General features: G+C 49.1%; 1 protein-coding gene across 1 annotated transcript; it reads left to right on the top strand.

The window, feature by feature from the left end:
* The first annotated feature begins 90 nt into the window (after window positions 1-90).
* LOC129145381 (gasdermin-C-like) lies at window positions 91-10591 on the top strand. The gene is made up of 8 exons (XM_054692798.1): window positions 91-104; window positions 1023-1188; window positions 4508-4619; window positions 6737-6781; window positions 8361-8500; window positions 8790-8922; window positions 9631-9704; window positions 10352-10591. The coding sequence occupies exons 1-8, from the start codon at window positions 91-93 to the stop codon at window positions 10589-10591; spliced, it is 924 nt and encodes a 307-aa protein (XP_054548773.1).
* The last annotated feature ends 8220 nt before the right edge of the window (window positions 10592-18811 follow it).

Genomic DNA, 18811 nt, shown 5'->3' with positions numbered 1-18811 from the left:
GTGGGGGGTGAGAGGATCCACTAGAGACAGAGTAGGGAACAGGACAGGCAGACTGACTGAAACACACTGCTGAGGGGAACAGCGGGCAAGATGGGCGAAGTCGGGTGCGCCATGTGGCCATCCTAGGCTGGCTGGATTGCTTCATAGTGCAGTGCTTAACCCCTTGCGCCACCAGGGAGGCCCTCTAGAGTTAATTTTTGACTCAATCTAAGCCCACCTTTTCTCCTCTTGATAAGCATGTGGAAGGACCATTGCAATTCAGTGACACTAGGCTCCGGGGAGTGGAGATTGACGTGGCTGTGGATGCTGTGGCAGAGGCAAATGTTGGGGTGGAATTTTCTCAGTTGCAAGAATCCTCCCTCTGGTATCAATTTGTTGAAATCTTAGAACCGAAATTAGAAGACCTCAGAAAGAGGTGAGGCCATGGGAGAAGGAGGGGATGTGTCCGCAGAGCCCTGGGGTGTGCTCTGCTGTTGGCAAACAGGCATTTGCAGGATTTGTTGTTGAGACTCAAAACGAAGAAATGAACATCCTGTGCTGCCTGTTTTTTTGGATATTTACTCATTCATTCATTCATTAAACTAACAGTACTTAGCAGCTCCACGCTCCCCCTGATGGTGCTGACGTGGCTCCTGGCGAGGCGGTCACACCCCTGAGGACTGTCCTCAGCCCCAGGGTGCGGCTACTCCAGCCTCACTGGAGAGAGGCCCCGTGCTGGGATCTATAACCTGCCCCTAACCACACCGTCTAACTCGGGAACATTCGTATGTTTCTCTATTAAGACCAGACTCTGCTGTTTCCTTTACCCCACCAGAGAACGGGGCCTCTCCACTGTGCCTGTCTGAGGCTGTTCTGTGTTACTCTGTAGCTCAAAGCCATAAGCCCATATTTTCCTGCCCTTTGAGGGCTCAACGGTGAGAATGTAAAGTCTGCAGTCTCCCAGGTCTTGAAGAGGAGCCCAATCCAGGGTCATGTGAGGAGGCATCGCTTTCTCTCTGATCCTTCTCCTCCCTTATCTCCAGGAAACTGTTGAAACCGCTGCCCCACTTCATGAACCAATACCGGAGATCAGGGAAGAACCTCTGTGTGGTGACAAAGACGGTGGAGCTGCTCAACAGCCCTGTGCTGCGAGACATCAGCAGTGGGGGTGTTTCTGGAGGTGTCTCCTCCCTTTGGAATTCTATCAAGGTACTGGCGTCGGGGGGGGGGGGGGGGGGGGTGGGGGGGGTGGGGGGGTGGGGGGGGGTGGGGGGGGTGGGGGGGTGGGGGGGGTGGGAGCTCCGCGAGCACAGCCAGCCCAGCCTCGCTCCCTACGGCCTGAGACCACTCAGCCTCTGCCTCTGGGGGTTAGAAGGTGCAGGTTGCTATTTCCACCCGCCATGTGCAGGGCCTTATCCTGGCTGGAGACCGCGTCCTAACAGCCTCATGCTTGGTGCTTCCCCAGTGGGACCATTCAGTGATGACCAATAGGAAGCAGATCTAATAGTGATATATTATATTTTACGTTTGGATTGTGTTGGATCCTGGTGAATCTAAAGGCGGGGTTCCTCTATTGTACACATGTTCAGTTTCATGCTGGAAGAAATGAGGGCCACCGTCTCCAAACTGCGGTGGTCAAAGTTGCTACATGTTGTGAAAAGACTTAAGGAATGTGATTTATATATTAAAGCACACATAATATACCTAGTGATCACAATGACCACCTATAATACTTTGACATGATATTAATAATCAAATGATTTTTATTTTATAATGTTATTTTGCAGGACATATGATTTTTGGGTATTTTGTGCTCACTTACCAGATTTAGAAAGTAAAGAAATAAAATCCCCGGTTGTGAACAACTTTCCTAAGTTCAGTGATTTTTCCCTAGAGGAGTGTGAAGAAGCTTCACCCAGATCATTAAAAAAAGGTTGATTTATCATTAGTTACAAACTGTATAAATTCCAGGAGGTCAGCTTCATATTTCAAGTGTGTTTATGCCTTACAGCACCTGCCAGCAAAGTTCTAGTGCCATCCCACTATCAAATTGACCTCCTCTGCCTTTTCCTCCTCTCTCCTCATCCCACCCCAATTCTCCACAACCACCAATTTTTTTTAAGATTTATTTATTTATTTATACAAGCACTGGGTACAGTCAGAAGCACAGGAGGGTGAGAGAATTCACCAGAGACAGAGCGGGGAACAGAGCAGGCAGAAGGACTGAAGCACACTGCTGAGGGGAGCAGCGGGCGGCAGGAGAGGTCTGCGCGCCATGTGGGACCCTCGCCGGTGACCGGGGATCAAACCGGTGCTACAGAGGCTGCGGGCAGCTTCGCAGCCCAGCGCTCAACCGCTGTGCCACCAGGGGAGGCCCACAACCACCATATTTTTAAGAGTCATTTTTACTGAATATTGTCATGTTTGCTTTGGTTGTTCATATTCCTCATATGAGCAACACTATTTGGTAAATGTTTTTTCCTTTCTGACTTACTTGCTTAGGGCAATCACCTTGAGTTGCACCCATGTTGCAATAAAATGCAAGTTTTCATCTTTTTAGAGCTGAGTAGTATTCCTTTGAGTGTGTCTACTACAACTTCTTGATCCACTCATCCAGTGATGGGCATTTAGGTGGTTTCCATTTAGGTGGGCATCTAGGTTCACCCTGTGAGCATAGGGGTGCAAAAAAATTTTCATACTAGTGCTTTCATATTCTCTGGATAAATGCCTAGGAGTGGTATTTTGGCATCTTATCAAGGTCAAAAAGAAAGACAATGTGATAAACTCAGTGGATACTTAGCACACAGATATCTAATAGCACATTCTTTATTTTATATCTTTAAAATTGTATAATCTAGATCTTTCAATTACGAATGTATCCATGTATTCAAGAGCATTTTAAGATTGGTAATGGATATATGATACCCTGTCTCAAAACAATAGATAGCCTCATTCAATATGGTAATTTTTTGGCAAAATTTCTGGAAGCGTAAGTTAGAAAATAATCACGGATATTATCACTTTTATTTACTAAACTTTTTTTTGAGGGGGGAAACGATGAAGAATTGAGATGTTCAATAAACCAATAGTATATATAATGTGAAGTATAGAAAGTCCCATTTACTTACCAACTCTAGTTACGTATATCTAGATGTAACTTCTTTCAGAAATAAATGGATCTATATGGAAATATTTTACTGAAAAATACAGGGAAATCCTGAATAAAGAAAAAAATGAAATCATGTTCCTTCTAGATAACTATATGTTAAAGAGGCCAATATTTTAGTGAAAAACAGTTTTAAATAATTTCAAACTATATACTATTTTCTTTTTCACTTTGAGGAGAGAACTGATGTACTAATCTAAATCATGAGGAATAAAAAGCATATTAAAAGTAACTAACAGTGTTTAGTAAGACCACAAGAGCATGGGAGAATTGTCTATCAAGTAATCATAGTGGACTTCTCAGAAGAAACCTTGAACCAGAAGGAAGTGGGGTGACATAGGGGAAGTGCTGAAAGGAATAAAAAACTGCCAACCATGCACATTATATCTAGAAAATTTTCCTTTAAAAAGAAAAAGAAATAAAGAATTTTATTTTAAAGGTAAATATATAGACAGATACAGAATTCTGTAATGCTGAAATATAATGTTGGTACCTACATCATCTTTATTTCTGGCATAGAACTAAATGTCAAAAGCATAAAATTTAATTACAACCATAAAACTGTTAATAGATATACAGTATAAAGACACATAAGTTTGACATTATAACACAAGTAGAGCCATAACTGTAAAGCAGTATCTTCTCTCCTCCCCAACAACCACTCATTTTACACTGTCTCCACAGTGTTACCTTTTCCGAATGTCATGCAGTTAATTAAATCATACAGAACTTATTTTTATTTTGATTTCTTTCATGCAATGAAATGTATTAAAAGTCCCCCATGCCTTGATGGTTTATGTGTTTAATGGTGAATAATATTCCAGGGTCTGGATACACCACTGTTTATCATCCACCTATTGTAGGACATTTTGGTTGCTTCCAAGTTTTGGCACTTATGAGTAAAGCTGATTCTAGACATCCATGTGGTGGTTTTTGAGAGGCAAATTTTCAATAACTTTTTAGTAACTAATAAAGAACATGCTAGATTTTATGGTGAGAGCAGTATGCTTTGTTTTGCAAGGAATCGCCACACTGTCTTCCAGGGTGGATGCACCATTTTGCATTCTGACCAGCAATGAATGGGAGTTTTACCCTGACCATGGTTCACATGGAGGTTTTTACTCTGGTAAATTGTGATCTTCTTCCCCTACTGTTCGCTCTCTCCAATTTTGAGGACATTGGGATTCTCTGCGATGTGAACTACTCTCCGGACAGATCTCGGAACAGTTGTTGGGTGACTTTCTTTCTTTAGGTTTTTGCTTGTTTTTAGGGTGGATGATGACTTCCAGCCTCCTTTCCAGATTTACTTGACTTTCAAAACCATGTGTATATTAGACCATGTTCCTGGGCTTCTGCCCCCAGGGTGAAGGAAAAGGCAAGTACCAAAAGCAGAGTGAGCTGGTGCTGAGTCTACAGAAGGGCATGGTGATGGCCTACAAGAAGAAGCTGCTGCAGTTTGAGGAGGATGGTTGGGGTAAGTAGAAGTTGAGGGATGCATATGTTCCAAGGGGTGGGGTGTGTTTCTGCTGGAAAGAGAAACGAGAGGAAAAGATCATCCACATGAAACCTGACTTGGCTGCCTGTCAGCACCCTTTACTAAGTGTCTGGAGCACACACATCGGGCCCCCTTCAAGGATGGCCTGATGAACTGTTGTTGCAGGGAGACTGAGACTGTGTGAAGAATGAAAAACGGGTGCTCAGCAGGGGGTTGTGATTGGCACTGGGCAAGGTTGCCCTTGGGCAGACCATCTCTGATGCTTCAATGTGACTTTTTTTTAGTAGCTCAACTGGGGAGCCCCAGGATCCTCCCTCTATGGGGTTACCCACAGCCCCTAAGTGAAAGCCTGCAAGACATCAGCAGAATCACAGGCGTTGTACAGCCATAACCACATAGGCAGGATTTTACCTGAATCTCTTCCTCCTTCATTAGCCTGAAATGGACAGTCCCCAACACACTCACTTGGGTTCTGACCCACATGTGTGAACCGTTTGCATCAAAAACAAAGTGTGCAATCTGGGTGACATGAAGGCTGCAAACCCACCAGCTCACATTCCTTGGACTCTCCATTCCCTCATGTAGGTCCCATCTTCAGGTCAGCCTGATGCAGCTGGGGGCAGATTCCTCAGAGATGAGGGGAAGTGCATCCCCGCCCCCCACTCCCCTCTAGAGAAATTTAATTGCAGCATCTGGTCAGGGTCAGGTCCTGCTGTCAGTTACCCCCCATAAGTGACATTGGATAGAAAGATCTTGAACTCTCCAGGCTTGCAGGGTCAGTGTCTTCTGCTTCTGGGGAAAGTCCAGCCCTCCCCAGAGCAAGGCCCTCCTGAGGGCTAGAGACGAGGATGGTGTCCCCCATTTAGAGGAGGTCAGAGACCCCTGCAGAGGCAGCGGGAGATGATTGTGCTTTATGGTCATGGCGTATGACAAAGTGCCATGTCTTCAGGGAGGGCTGTGGAAGATGCCTAATCTTCAAAAACACTGCTTCTTAAGTGTGGGGAATGAGCTGAGAGAAGCTAAAGGCCCCCACAGCAGCGCTGCAGCATGGACAGTCCACGAGGGGGTGGGGCCTGTTGCCTGTTGCACAGCTTCATGCTGATGAGCAAGGGAAGGAGCCTTTACCATGTGCAGGGGAGGCAGACACCGGCTCACTGATCTGATTTCATCCCTACAAGAGATCAGAGAGGAAAATAAAGTGCAGCCAGTTCAGTAATTTGCAAATATTTGCTGTGTGACTGTGGAGAACATCAGACTCTCTGGGGCCGTCTTCTCTGTAACTCGGAAGTGAGACCTGCTCTGCAGAGTGGGGGGAGTTAGAGAGGAGTGTCTGGCACAGAGCGGTCTCCGCCCCCAGCCTCCTGCAGCCTCCCCAGGACCTGATCAGGGGCTCAGGCTCCTGCCTTCTCACAGCCCCTCACCCAAGGGCCCTCCAGTTATCCCCCTCCCGCCAGCCACTTCCCCTCACAGCCAAGTCCATAAGGAATCTCCACACTCTGTGTCTCCCCTCCCGGCCTCGCTGCCTCCACCCGCTGCAGTTCACCCTGGAGATCACGTCTTGGCAGGGCCTGCTTGGACGCTCCTCTCCCTGGATGCTGGACACTGATTTCTGGGGCTCCTCACCTGGGCTGTCTCCATTCTGTGTCCTTCGTGGGCTCCATTCTTTGTGATCACTTTCTCTTTGGTGGAGGCAAGTCTCAGGCCTCTGGACATTTCTATGTGTGGGCCTTGAAGCCACCCGGGAAGCTGGCTGGTTCGGAGGACGACATGAGGGAGGAGACTCAGGTCAGAGAGACCCGGCAGAGGGGGCAGCCCTGCAAGGGGTTGGGGGGAGCAGGCCCTCTCCCCACAGGCAGGTCTCTGGTGGAGCAAGTAGCACCTGTGGGTGCAGATCCCAAGGTCTTCTCAGCGTCAGACCCAGAAGGTCCAGAGTGAGGTCAGGGGTTCTGAGTTGTGAGAAGCACCCCAATGCCTCTGATCGAGGGGTGCCCAGTCCCTTTGGGAAGAGCTGCCATGCTGCCTGCAGGATGAGGGCTGAGCTGTGGGTGGGGGTGGGGAAGCCTCCAGCAGGGTGACCTGGTTTCTTCTCCTTTCAGATGTTCTTGATGACTCAGATGGTAAACTGAAAACCTTTCCAGAAGGTGAGTTCCCACTAGGTATGTTTGACTTGACCTTGACCCTGTGAGCCCAGAGATAATTAGGGTGCTCACCAGAGCCTCAGGGGCTCAGTCCTCTCCCCACAGTTAACCAGCCCCTCCTGCACAGCTGCCAGCTCCCTTATTTTCACTAACAGAACCTTGGAAAACATATAAAAAATGAGCTTTTCCTGCTTAACAGTGGGATGTCACCTGTGTGTGTGTTTCTGTGACTAACTCTTGGTGAGTGATCCCTTCTTTTTTATCTTTCCAGTGAATATTAATAAACTTTCATTAGGTAAGCAATTTTTAAAAAATATTTTATTTATTTATGCATACAAGTACTGGGGTACAGGCCAGAGGGGTGGGGTTAGTTGTTTTTGTGCCAGGAGAGTGGGATCTGAACCCCCAGGATTCAACTCTGCACAACAGAACCCCCACATGCTTGCAGTGGGCTCCTTCCCAGGGCCCTGGGATCTGGACCCCTGGGTGATGGGCAGCAGCAGGTAGAGAGGAGGGGTGGGGAAGCAGGGGCAGAAGAGCAGAAAAACCTAGTATCTTTGAACTAATTCTTGGGCTGGGAATTTAATTTCTTTTCCAGAACTACAGTATCTTAATGGTCCCATCCCCCCCGATAGGTGAGTGTGTGGTGGGGTTGGGGGAGGAATCCTTCCTGCCACAATCAGTGGCGCCCAGCAGTTGGCCCTGCCTTTGGCACCACTGCCCTGGGCCTGGCCCAGCACTCTGCCCAGGGGGCTCCTGGGGGCTGAGGGTGTGGAAGAGGGGGCAGGAGGAGGTGCCTTGGGAGAAGTTAATTCCTTCTAGACTCAGAAGACACAGACACAAGTGTGATCTATACAGGGTACAGTGTCTGCCTGTTACTGCTGCATGTGCTTCACATACTTGACACCCTGTGATTGTCACCACAGCCTCATTTTATTTATTTTATTTTAAGTTTCTAAATATTTATGCATACAGGAACTGGGGTAGAGGCCATAGGTGTGTGTGTAGGGTGAGTAGATTCACCAGAGACAGAGCAGGGAGCAGAACAGGCGCATCTACTGAAATACACTGCTGAGGGGAGCAGTGGGTGAGTCAGGAGAGGTCTGCTGTGCCATGTGGGTAGCTCTCTGGCCGACCAGGGATGGTACTCATGCTGCAGAGGCTGTGGAAAGCTTCACAGTGCTGTGCTTACCCCCTTGCACCACCAGGAAAGCACCACAGCTTCATTTTAGATGTGGAAACTGAGCCCAGATCAGGGAAGACTCTCATCTCTACAGCCCAAGGCTGGAATCCTCATCATTCCAGAAAGATCCCACAAAGGAGTCCCTGCACATTTCTTACATATCCCAAGACACCTTTAAGATTCTCCATCTCTGCTCCCAGTGTCTGCCCCCCTCATTTCAGCTGTATCCTCATCTTTCTAGCCTAGTTTGACACCTCTACCCTGGAGCTCAAACACATCACCCACAGAGATGCTTTTTGTAGCAGCTTGAAAACAGATGAGTTTCGCTCACATTAATGGGGACAGGATTATCCCAGAAGTGTTCTAACCTAACAGTTATTTCCATGTCCTGGATGACAGATTTTGAGTGCATGAAAGAAGAGATTTCCCGCAGAGTGGAGATGGTGGATTTGCTGTCAAGGAACATTCAGGGCATCATATTTGTTAATATCCAAGCTATGCTGGGGGACCGACAGGCTCTGGAGGCCCTCATGGACACGGTGAGGGGGCCCCACAGCTCTCTGAGGCTGATCAAACCTGCAAATGGTGTGTGTTTAGGAGATATGGCTGCCCAGAAGGAGACATGGGGAAGGAGACTGGGAGTAATAGTAGGGGGATGAGAGGGCCAGGGTTATGCTGCCCACATAGTGCAGGTTCTCGGTATCCCTTGGGGGTAGAGAAAGACATTAACCTAACTTTTGGTTAATAACTTACAGATCATAACTTATAGGCAAAATTATATGACAGTATCATCCTCCTCCTCCTCCTCCTCCTCCTTGCCTTTTGCAGCTTGACCAGGTGAAGCCCTTGGGTCATATGAGTGGTCCTGGTGCCACCATCCTGGATGAGCTGGGAACGATCCCAGGGTGCCCACATGTTGACGCAGTGTACCTCATCTTTTACCTGCTTGAAGCCGTAATGGGTGAGAGAGATTTAAGGGGCTGTGGGAGAGCCTCAGGTGGTCCCCAGAACCCCATAAAGGACTTTGTTAGCTGCCCCCTCTCCAAAGTGCTTTGATGAATATGGTTTTTATTCTCACATTGGTCCCCACTCAGTAACATGAAACTTGAACCTAGACAGACCAGCCCAAGTTCATCCACCTTCTCATTGGGGTGGGGGGTTCAGCCTCCAGCCTCAGAATCCCACCCTCGGGACTATGTGCTGTAGCACCTTGGAGACCATCCCCAAAGCAGAAGGAAGACTCAGAGGACAGGAACTTGCACTAATAGAAACTTAGTGGGTTTTATACTTCTGCCTGGAGTTCTGCTTCTGGGTTTTTTTTCGTTAAGTATATTTTTTAAAAGATTTTATTTATTTATGCACACAAGAGCTTGGGTTCAGGCCAGAGGTGTGGGGAGAGGGCTGAGAGGATTCACCAGAGACAGAGTGGGGAGCAGAACAGGCAGACTGACTGAAATACACTGCTGAGGGGAGCAGCGGGCGAGACAGGAGAGGTCTGCTGCGCCATGTGAGTCATCTCCCTGGCTGGGGATGGAACATGTGCTATGGTGGTGATAACCCTGAGACTTAACTCCTAGGCCACCAGGGGGCCCCCCATGGGGTTTCCTAGGTCACCCGGTTGGGGGGTATTTGACTCCTTACTGTTTTCCCAAACACCCTCTGTCCCCAGTGCTGAGTGACACCCAACATGCTCTGCTGGCCCAGTCCATGGAGAGGATGATCCTGCTCCATCAGCGGGAGCTGGTGAGGAATCCCCAAGGTCCGGCATCCAGGGGGCAGTGGCAGGGAGGCAGAGTAAAGAGTGACTCTGAGGAAAGAGAGATGATGCAGTTTCTGCTGGGAGGGGAGACCCCATCCCAGGGTGGCCCCTGGGAAATCCTGCTCATGTCCTTCTGGAGAGCAGTCAGAGTGGGTGTGCGGGTCTCAGTTTCCATGGTAACCACTGCAGAGGCCCTCAGAGTTCTAAAACAGTCAAACAGGGCTAGAGGTTTAGGAGCTCAGGGCTCTGAGGAATACCCCCGCCTGACTTACATAGTTCCCATTTAAATTGCTTTTTCTACTGCATGTATGTATATGAGTCCATAGGAGTGTATAGATTATACATTTATTCACACACTGCACACATGTACACGCACCTACAATTCCTAATACCTTTGTTGTGTTAGTATGTTAGTCTCACCAGTTAGCAACCCAAAAATAATGAGCAGTAATTGCCAGTAACTTGTATGCAAATCACACTGAGCACAAGACAGGAGCAGAATGGAGTCCTGTCCCCATAACCAGAACTTTCTTTCCTCCATCACCCTGTGTCAGTCCTCAATGTTGGGACAGAAGTTTTCCTCTTCTCTGCTCAAAGGCTGACCCGTGACCCCTTATGCCATTACTTCTAGGTACGGAGCATCCTGGAGCCCAACTTCAAGTACCCCTGGTGGATTCCCTTCACCCTTGACCCCCAACTCCTTGCCCTCCTGCAAGATGAGGGTGTGGCCATCACCTATGGGCTGCTGCAGGAGTGTGGGCTGAGGATGGAGCTGAATAACCCCAGGTCCACCTGGGATCTGGAAGCCAAGGAGCCCCTGTCTGCCCTGTATGCGTCCCTGTGTCTGCTGCAGCAGCTGACAGAGGCCTGAGTACCTCTGGGTTGCAGCGAGTCCAGGGAGGTCAGCCCTACCCATCTGTGCTGTGGTGTCCTTGTGGGCTTAGGGTGCTTAGGCCTCCCCACCTCTGCCTTTCACGGTGGGACCAACAGGGACTTGAGGGAACATTCTGGGGTGATGGAAAATCTGTCTTGCTCAGAATTCATTATTGGTCAAAACTCACCATAGTATCCTGAGGAATGGAGTGTTTCATTGCATGTAGATTTTACTTTGAAACAATGTAAACTGATGTTGAGTTTTAGTGAATATGAATTGTGAAGTGGTTCCAGTGAATTGTGTTGATCAAAAAATCAGGTGTAGGGGTCTCCCTGGTAGCCTAGGGGTTAAGTCTCAGTGCCATCACCTCTGTGGCCTGAGTTCCATGCCCGGCCAGGGGAGGTAACCCATATGGCGCCCCAGAGCTCTCCTGTCTCCCCTCAGTGGTGCATTTCAGTAGATCTGTCTGTTTTGCTCCCCACTCTGTCTCTGGTGAATCCTCTCACCCCTTCACACCCCTGGTCTACACCCCATTTTCCTTTGTACAAATCAATAAATAAATATTTTAAAATAATGACGTCTATTGATTCAGGTAGGAAGAGATCTGTGACCAGGAAATGTGGAACGTGTTGAAGATATGGGACTATGGCTGCAAGACAGACTAGAATTCTCTTTTATTCTTGAAATATTTTGTAAGCCAGAAATTGTTTTGAATAAAAACTTACCCCTTATGTTGTGTTAAAAAGTAACTATACATGTAAAGGAATGAGATGAGTGTATGTTATGAGTGTATGTGCACACGGGTATGGTGTGTATATGTTCATGTCTATGAATACATGTAAACATACATAAAGATACAGATACCCACTATGAATGTATCTCTGCATGTACATGCATCAACACAGAAGTGGAGACGTGTGTGTATGTGTCACATGTATGTGTGTGTGTGTGTATCATTGAGCACTTACACAATCACTAATGTCACCTTAAAGAACAGCGTCCTGATCCCGCCAGCTCTCTGGAGTCCCTATTTGCCTCTTTTGTGTGACCCCCAGGCTCCTGGTCTCTTTTCTAATTCTCCTCCCCACCTGAGCTGCCACCAGGAAGTCCACCTGGACGCCTCCCTCTCCCTAACCCCACCTGCTCCTCAGGTGAACTGTTGCCTCATCCCTCCTCACCTGGATGGGCCCAGGGGCCCTGATAACTGGTGGCCCCTCCACCAGTCTCCTTCTCTTCAGGTCCCCTCCGAGGCTGGGGTCTGGAATCGCAGCAGCCACGGGGACTTAATGCAGCCCCTCCAGTCTCACAGGGGCTTGGCACAATCACCTGGTGCCCCTCCACGTGCCAGCAAGGAGAGGACCCCCACGAGTTCACCCCGGCTTCTCCACCCTCCCCACTGCTCCTGCCTGTCCCCATTCTCAGAGTTGATTTCCTCCCCACTGGCAAAGGTGAGGGACCAGGGCTTCTCCCATTGGCCTCTCGTTCTCTCTGCTGTTCACCAAGACCTTATTATTGGTGAATCGCCAAGGACTGTGACCGTGTCCCCACGTGGTTTACTGCCCGTTCTTTATTCAGGCGGACCCTGTGCTGACACCAGTCGTTGTATTAGTTCATCAATGGATGACCGAGTTCTGTGGCCCATCAATTTTCTCGAGAGGCTCATTCCCTGAGAGCCTTCACCCTAGGTCGTGGCCTTTTGTCTTTCTAGGGACACACACCTTGGGGCGAGGTGACTTTCTTAGGTAGTGCCTCCTCTTCCTCAGTCTTCTGTGACATGCAAACGTGTCCAGGTGCTGATGGGTACTATGAAAGACCAAGTCACTCAAGTGTTCTTCCTTCTTCAAATGAATTTCCTTTTGCCAATGCCTGCCTAGAGAGTTCTTTCTTCACCCCTGATATCACACACTTCTCCCAAGCTGTGCCTGTGTGTCAACCACGGGCTGTGACTTTTCCTGGAACACCATGTGTTTTGAGCTGTGAGCCGGTGCTTTCATTTCAAGAAAAATCCTCACCTAAGAGAACATGTTCTGGATTCTATTTTCCATCCTCTCCGTATCGCACCAGCTTTTCTTCATTTAGGGTCTTCCATATGTCTGTTTCATCTTGTCCCATGTCTACACCTTTGCTTTTTCATCGTCTTTCTGAGTCATCACAGGTCTTGTTCAGCTCTCAGTGATCATTACTCAGTTTAGAGGTTGGGATGTTTGATCTTCATCTTGTTTCCTCAGCTTTGCAATCTCCCTTCGCATGTAATTCTATTAGTTCATCTTCACATTGTTGATGCATTTCCATGTGAAGTAATATCTCATAAAATTATTCTAGTCCAGAAAACAATGATGATGTACCGTGTTTTTGTCGCATCGTGTTGTGCTGTGTGATCTATTCAAATTGGATATTTCACTCTCTCCACTTTAGTGTGTCTGCACGGAATCTCTGCTGTCTTTTTTTTTTTTCATTTTCCATATTACTCATTACCAACATGGGTGCTCTGTCCGAACACTGTGTATGAACAAAGACAGTGGGTAGGGGTAGGAGAGCTTGCTTTTTCCCCCCCTCGCGCATCACTTTAAGGGAGACCTTTTTTTCTTCCTTTGAAAACTCTGTTGTGAATATTATGTCTTCTGAGCATAAGGTCACAGCCTAAGATTTGGAGGGTGAATAGCTAACCTGGGCTCTGAACCTATTGGTTGGTTGACCTGGACTCCATCCCATCTTGTGATTTTCTAAAATCTTGGACTTTATGTATGGATTCTCTCTCTTCATCCATCTAGGGCCATTGTCCTTAAACAGTGACTTCTGATACCAACTCCCTGCACACCCTGGCCCTTTTGTCCAATACTGTGATGATTAGATTGTGGAACGTTAGGCCCATGTGATTTGAGGTCAGGCTGTAACTGGATCACCTCCATTTGTAACAGAAACCTCTCTAAAGCAAATCCTGGGACTCAATGAACTAAACTTTAAGCAATCTTTGTTCTCTTTCCCCTCTAATACCTCCTTGTGATTTATGCTTCAACTTGCAACTAATACATTTCTTTTCAACGACATTTCCTGGGCCTCATAAAGCTGATTGTGTTACGCCTCTAAGAAAAAGCTCTTTGCTCCTTGGAGGTTGTGAGAATATCAAAAACAAATAACTCCTGACTGTTGCCTGATCTTGACCCTGAGGAGAAACTCCCTGCTGAGAGTGTCAAACCCCAATCCCCACCTGGACAGCCCAGCCAACCTCTGACCTGGAAATGTGCAGCTCCCCACTTCACATCCTGAACCCCCTCCCTTCTGCGCACCTCCCCACTTCACATTCTGCACCTCCTCCCTCCCTGCCCCCTTATATAATCATAGACTCCTGGCACTTGGGGAGCTGGGAGTCAGGTTCCCAATCCCACTGAGTGCCTTGGTGGCCACCTTGAATCAGCTCTTCTGTGAAAAGACAAATACTGACTACAAATTTGGCCTTCTGGGTGATGAGCCACTGACTGGTTTGTTTGCTCACAGGTTTCATGACTCCCCCAAGCTAGGGGGAGTGGAGCTGACTATTTTGGGATCCTCCTTGTTGGGGACATTCATTCAATGTGGGCTCCATGTAGCCAGCCCAGGCATCCCCAGGCGGTGGTAGCTCTGTCCTGACCTCCCTATCACCTGCTTCAGGTCCCTCATGTCCTGATCACCACTGCTAGACCCCCCCGCTGAGACACGTGCCTTGTCTCCCCACCTTCCCACCTACGCAGAGCTGCATGGGGTAGCACAGTTCTTTCCGGAAGAAACATCTACTGACTTCACAGACAGGAGAGTCAAGTCTCGTTCAATCCACTCCATTAACAGGGAGTAGTTGCAGGTGGACCCCACCTTGACCCGGTGATGCACTGAGGGCACTACAGGTTGTGTGTGTGTGTGTGTGTGTGTGTGTGTGTGTGTGTGTGTCCCCATGCGCGTGCGCACAGCCTCTTTGAGAGGCTGCATCCTAAATGCCCCAGGTTGGTCTCCAGCTGAGACTCAACATCACGGAAGGGAGAGCCCAAGGACTCTGAGCTGGCTTTCCAGGGCTCTCTATCCCCCAGGTACGCAGTCACAGATTCTCCCAAGAGGAGTCCATACCCACAGTGTGGGTGTTGAGGTAACCAGGCATTTTGAAGCTAGTGAGAGACAAATGTAGATAAAGCCTGCATTGTGTTACAAGGCATCCCACCTGCAGTTTTGGTTGAGGCTGTGCCGATATCTCATGGGCTACTTTGTGGCGCTGCGGGGTAACCTGGGGAGGGCTCTGCAGCTCTCCAGGGGAGCTGCAAAGAGGGGTGGCTTTGGAAGAAACAAAGGCTGATGGATTTAGGGACATGCTTTGTCCAGTGCTGAGGCCCCCTCCCTGTTGGGCACCCTTCCACCCCCTCTCCTGTCTCCCTGTGCCAACATCCCAATCTGGCCAGCTCTGAAGGTGACTGACTGTGTGTGATGGTGTGGTTGTCCCAACGGCAGGTTGTCCCTTGTCTTCTCTCAAGGACAGGTGCTATTTTATTGACAATTCATTTGCAGAGGGTGAGGTGATTTTGCAGTTTGAATGCTCATTTTCTATTAGATGTGATACTTGAACAAAGGCCCAAAGTGAAACTGGGTTGGGAGTAATTGTCACTGTTTGGAAGAAAAGGTTCCTGGCAGAGGAATTAGCAGGTGCAGAGACTTTAAAGAATGAAATTCCTGGAGTTAGAACAAGTGAAATGAGGGAGAACTCATCAGAAAATGAGGGGGAGTTGGTGCGGGCCCTTCTAGTCATTATTTTAACCTGGTTCACTTCGAGTGGGGTTGGGAGTTGCCTGAGTGGCTTGAGTTCAAGGTTCACACAGCACTTCCTGATTCAGTCTGAGTTTCGGAGCTGGGCATATCCACGGGGCCGTATTGTGACACCACCCTTTGTAGATGCTGACTGTGCCCTCCACAGAGACCAGGATCTGATCATTTCTCATCACCAGCTGTGCTAACACCCTGGCCCCATCCACAGTCAGCTCTTACCTGGATTATTGCAATCTCCTCCTCACTGGACTCTGTGGTATGTTCCTACTGCATTACTTAGTCTATTGTCAACGCAACAGACATCTCAAAAGGTGCAAAAGATTTTAGTTCATGACTCTTTCCAGTAGCTGCTAATCCTACTTCAGGTTAAAATATAAAAATACGGCCAGTAGGAGTCTGCACCAATGTGTCCTCAGTTTCTGATGCTAAACCCCTGTTCTTATACCAAAACATTTCATTCTTTATAATCGTTGTACTTGCTGAATCCTCGACCAGGAATCCCTTCCTCCAAGCAGCTACATACATGGTTCTCTACTTGGCTTCAGTTTAAATCATTGTTCCAATGCCACTGCTCAGGGAGGCCTCCCTTGTCAGATTGCAAGTTCAGCCATCCCTCTGTTGCTACTTGAAGTTGGGCTCCAGGATGCTTCTTACTAGAAGAAATGGCCTAAGATGTTACAGGTGAGTCTTCTGGTAGGGAAGAGGAAAACTTCTGTCCCACAGTGAGGGGTAATGCAGTATAAAGCAGGAAAGACAGTTCTGGATACATGGGGACCTGGAGTCCCTCCTGGTCATATCTTGTGCTCAACTGATCTTGGACACGTTACTGGAAATCATTGATCTGGGTCCTGAGTGGTTAAGTGGAGACATGTCGTGTCCCAGACAGGACAATAGTGTCTGGGATCATAGGTGTGCATGACCATGTGTGCTGTGAGCGAATGTGTATGTATAATTCTATACATAGCTGTGGACTCATCTATACATGCATGGAGTTAAAAAAGGCAATTTTAAAGGAAAGTATGTAAGGAAAGTGGGGGATTACCCGAGTTCTGATCTCCTCAGGCCTGTATCTCTGCTTGACTATTTTAGAGCTCCGGGGTGCCTCTGCAGGAGTTCCCATGGTAACTGGGACACTCACACCCACTGGGCTTGCACTGCAAGAAACAAGAGCTGGGATTTCTCAGGGGCCACACTTGGATGGGGTCTCCACTCCAGCAAAAACTGCATCATCTCTCTTTCCTCAGGGTCACTCTTCCCTCTACCTCCCTGCCCCTCTCCCTGGATGCTGGGCCCTGGGTATTTCTCACCAGCTCACTGATGGTGCAGGGCCCTCTTGTCCATTGTTAGTCACTCAGCTCAGGGGAAGGAGTGTCTGGGGAAGAGTAAGGGGGAGTAGATTTTCCTCTGTCCTTCTCCTCAGGTCCCTTAAGTGCCTGGTGTCTGGCGTCACAGCAGCCACTGGGACTTACTCAAATGCAGCCCCACTCAGGTCCCTCAGGGCCTCAGCACAATCACCAGCCCCCTCCACGTGACAGCATATTGGATGGGTGATCTGGGTTCCATCCCCTCTCCAGTGTTTTAAATTCCTGTGTGAAATTCTCACTTATCCATTAGGAGCCTTTGCCGCTAAGCAAATGGCTCCTGAGACTAACTCCTTGTGGCTCCGGCCCTCCTGGGCATGGCTGTGCTGACTAGATTGTGGGACTTTAACCCCAGGTGATCTGAGGTCAGGCTGTACCTGGATCACCTCCATTTGGTAGTAAAACCACCCTTAGACTAAATATTAGGACTGAAAGCATCAAACTAAAACCAATTTTTATTCTCTCCCCCACGCTCTCCTTGTGATTAATCTTCAACTTGCAACTAGCACACTTCTTTCCCTCTGCAATTCCTGGAACTTGGTAAACTGATTGTGTTACACCTGTGACAGAAATCCTCTGTGTTGCCAGGAGGTTGTGAGCATATCAAAAACAAGTATCTGCTGACTGTTGCCTGATCTTGACCCTGAGGAGACACTCCCTGCTGAGAGTGTCAAACCCCAATCCCCATGATGCCTGGACTGCCCAGCCAACCTCAGACCTGGAAATGTGCAGCTCCCCACTGTACATCCTGCACCCCCTCCCTCCTGCCCACTCCCCACTTCACATCCTGTACCCCCTCCCTCCCCGCCCCCCTTATATAATCACAGGCTCCTGGCACTTGGGGAGGTGGTTGTCAGGGTCCCAATCCCACTGAGTGCCTTGGTGGCCGCCTTGAATCAGCTCCTCTGTGAAAAGACAAATCCTGGCTCTGAGTTTGATGTTCTGGGTGATGAGCCACTGGCCGGTTTGCTTGCTCACAGGCTTCATGACTCCCCAACACTAGGGGGAGGGTTGCTGATTGTTTTGGAATCTTCCTTGCTGAGGACCTTCATTCAATGTGGCTCCATGTGTCCAGCCCAGGCTCCCCCAGGCAGCGCTGGCTCCTGTCCTGGCCTCCCCATCACCTGCTTCAGGTCCCTCATGTCCTGATCACACTGCCAGACCCCCTTGCTGAGACTCGGGCCTTGTCTCCCCTCCTTCCCTCATCACCCCCAGCCCCTTCCCGTGTCCAGAGTCAGTCTCGTCCCCCCTGCACCTGACTCTGCCCTCAGGAAATGGCCGAGGGTGGCGGCTGCTCCTCACTGGCCGGATCCTCAGGGGACCCATATCTAGTGGGGCTTTGCCCAGACAGCCCCCCACTGGGGCCCGAGACAGGGGGTGCTGGTCTCCGGCCGGGGCCAGACTTGGCCCTTCCTGACTCTGTCTCCGCCGCGCTGGGCGGCCAGGGCTGGGGAGTTCACAGTGTCCTCGTGACGGTGCAGTTTCCTCGGCGTCCCCTGAGCCGGCTCCGACCCCGGACGCGTCACTGACAATCCCGCTGGACGCTTCCCCTCTAGGGACAGTCTCAGCACAAGGCGGTTTCCTACCCTGGGGACGAGGGACCAGGCCCTGCGTCCTCCTGCTGTCCCTTCTCACCCGTCTCTCCCAGACACTCCCTTCAGTGAGTCATGGTCTTTCTTGTTATTTTCCAGGGAAAAAATCCCCTTTTTCTGATACTAACCTTCTGGCGTGTGGCTGAACTTCACAGGTGACCACACAGTCCCCCCAGGGCTGACCTCCCTGCCAACACCAGCACAAAACTGTGCCAGTGCCGCCCTCCCTGCTGACGCTCTGGCTACAGTTTCAGGGACTCCCATGTCCTCCAAAGACCAGACATCATGCACAGAAAGGGCTACATGTGTGGTTCTACTTTTTTTTTTAAAGATTTATTTATTCATGCACCTAAGAACTGGGGTACAGGCCAGAGTGCGGGGTGAGAGGATTCACCAGAGACAGAGTTGAAAACAGAACAGGCAGACTGACGAAATACACTGCTGAGGGGAGCAGAGGGCGAGACAGGAGAGGTCGGTGTGCC

This window comes from Talpa occidentalis, unplaced genomic scaffold, assembly GCF_014898055.3.
Source record: "Talpa occidentalis isolate TD23 unplaced genomic scaffold, MPIMG_talOcc4v2.1, whole genome shotgun sequence".
In the NCBI taxonomy this organism is placed as follows: domain Eukaryota; kingdom Metazoa; phylum Chordata; class Mammalia; order Eulipotyphla; family Talpidae; genus Talpa; species Talpa occidentalis.
The sequence above is the reverse complement of the archived record's forward strand: the minus strand, read 5'-3'. Positions and strand labels throughout refer to the sequence as shown.

What these genes read in the sequence shown, in the direction of transcription:
- LOC129145381 (XM_054692798.1), top strand. An exon ending in ACTGAAAACCTTTCCAGAAG is followed by an intron (nt 6,782 to 8,360) that starts GTGAGTTCCCAC and finishes CCTGGATGACAG; the next exon opens with ATTTTGAGTGCATGAAAGAA. An exon ending in CCTGCTTGAAGCCGTAATGG is followed by an intron (nt 8,923 to 9,630) that starts GTGAGAGAGATT and finishes CTCTGTCCCCAG; the next exon opens with TGCTGAGTGACACCCAACAT.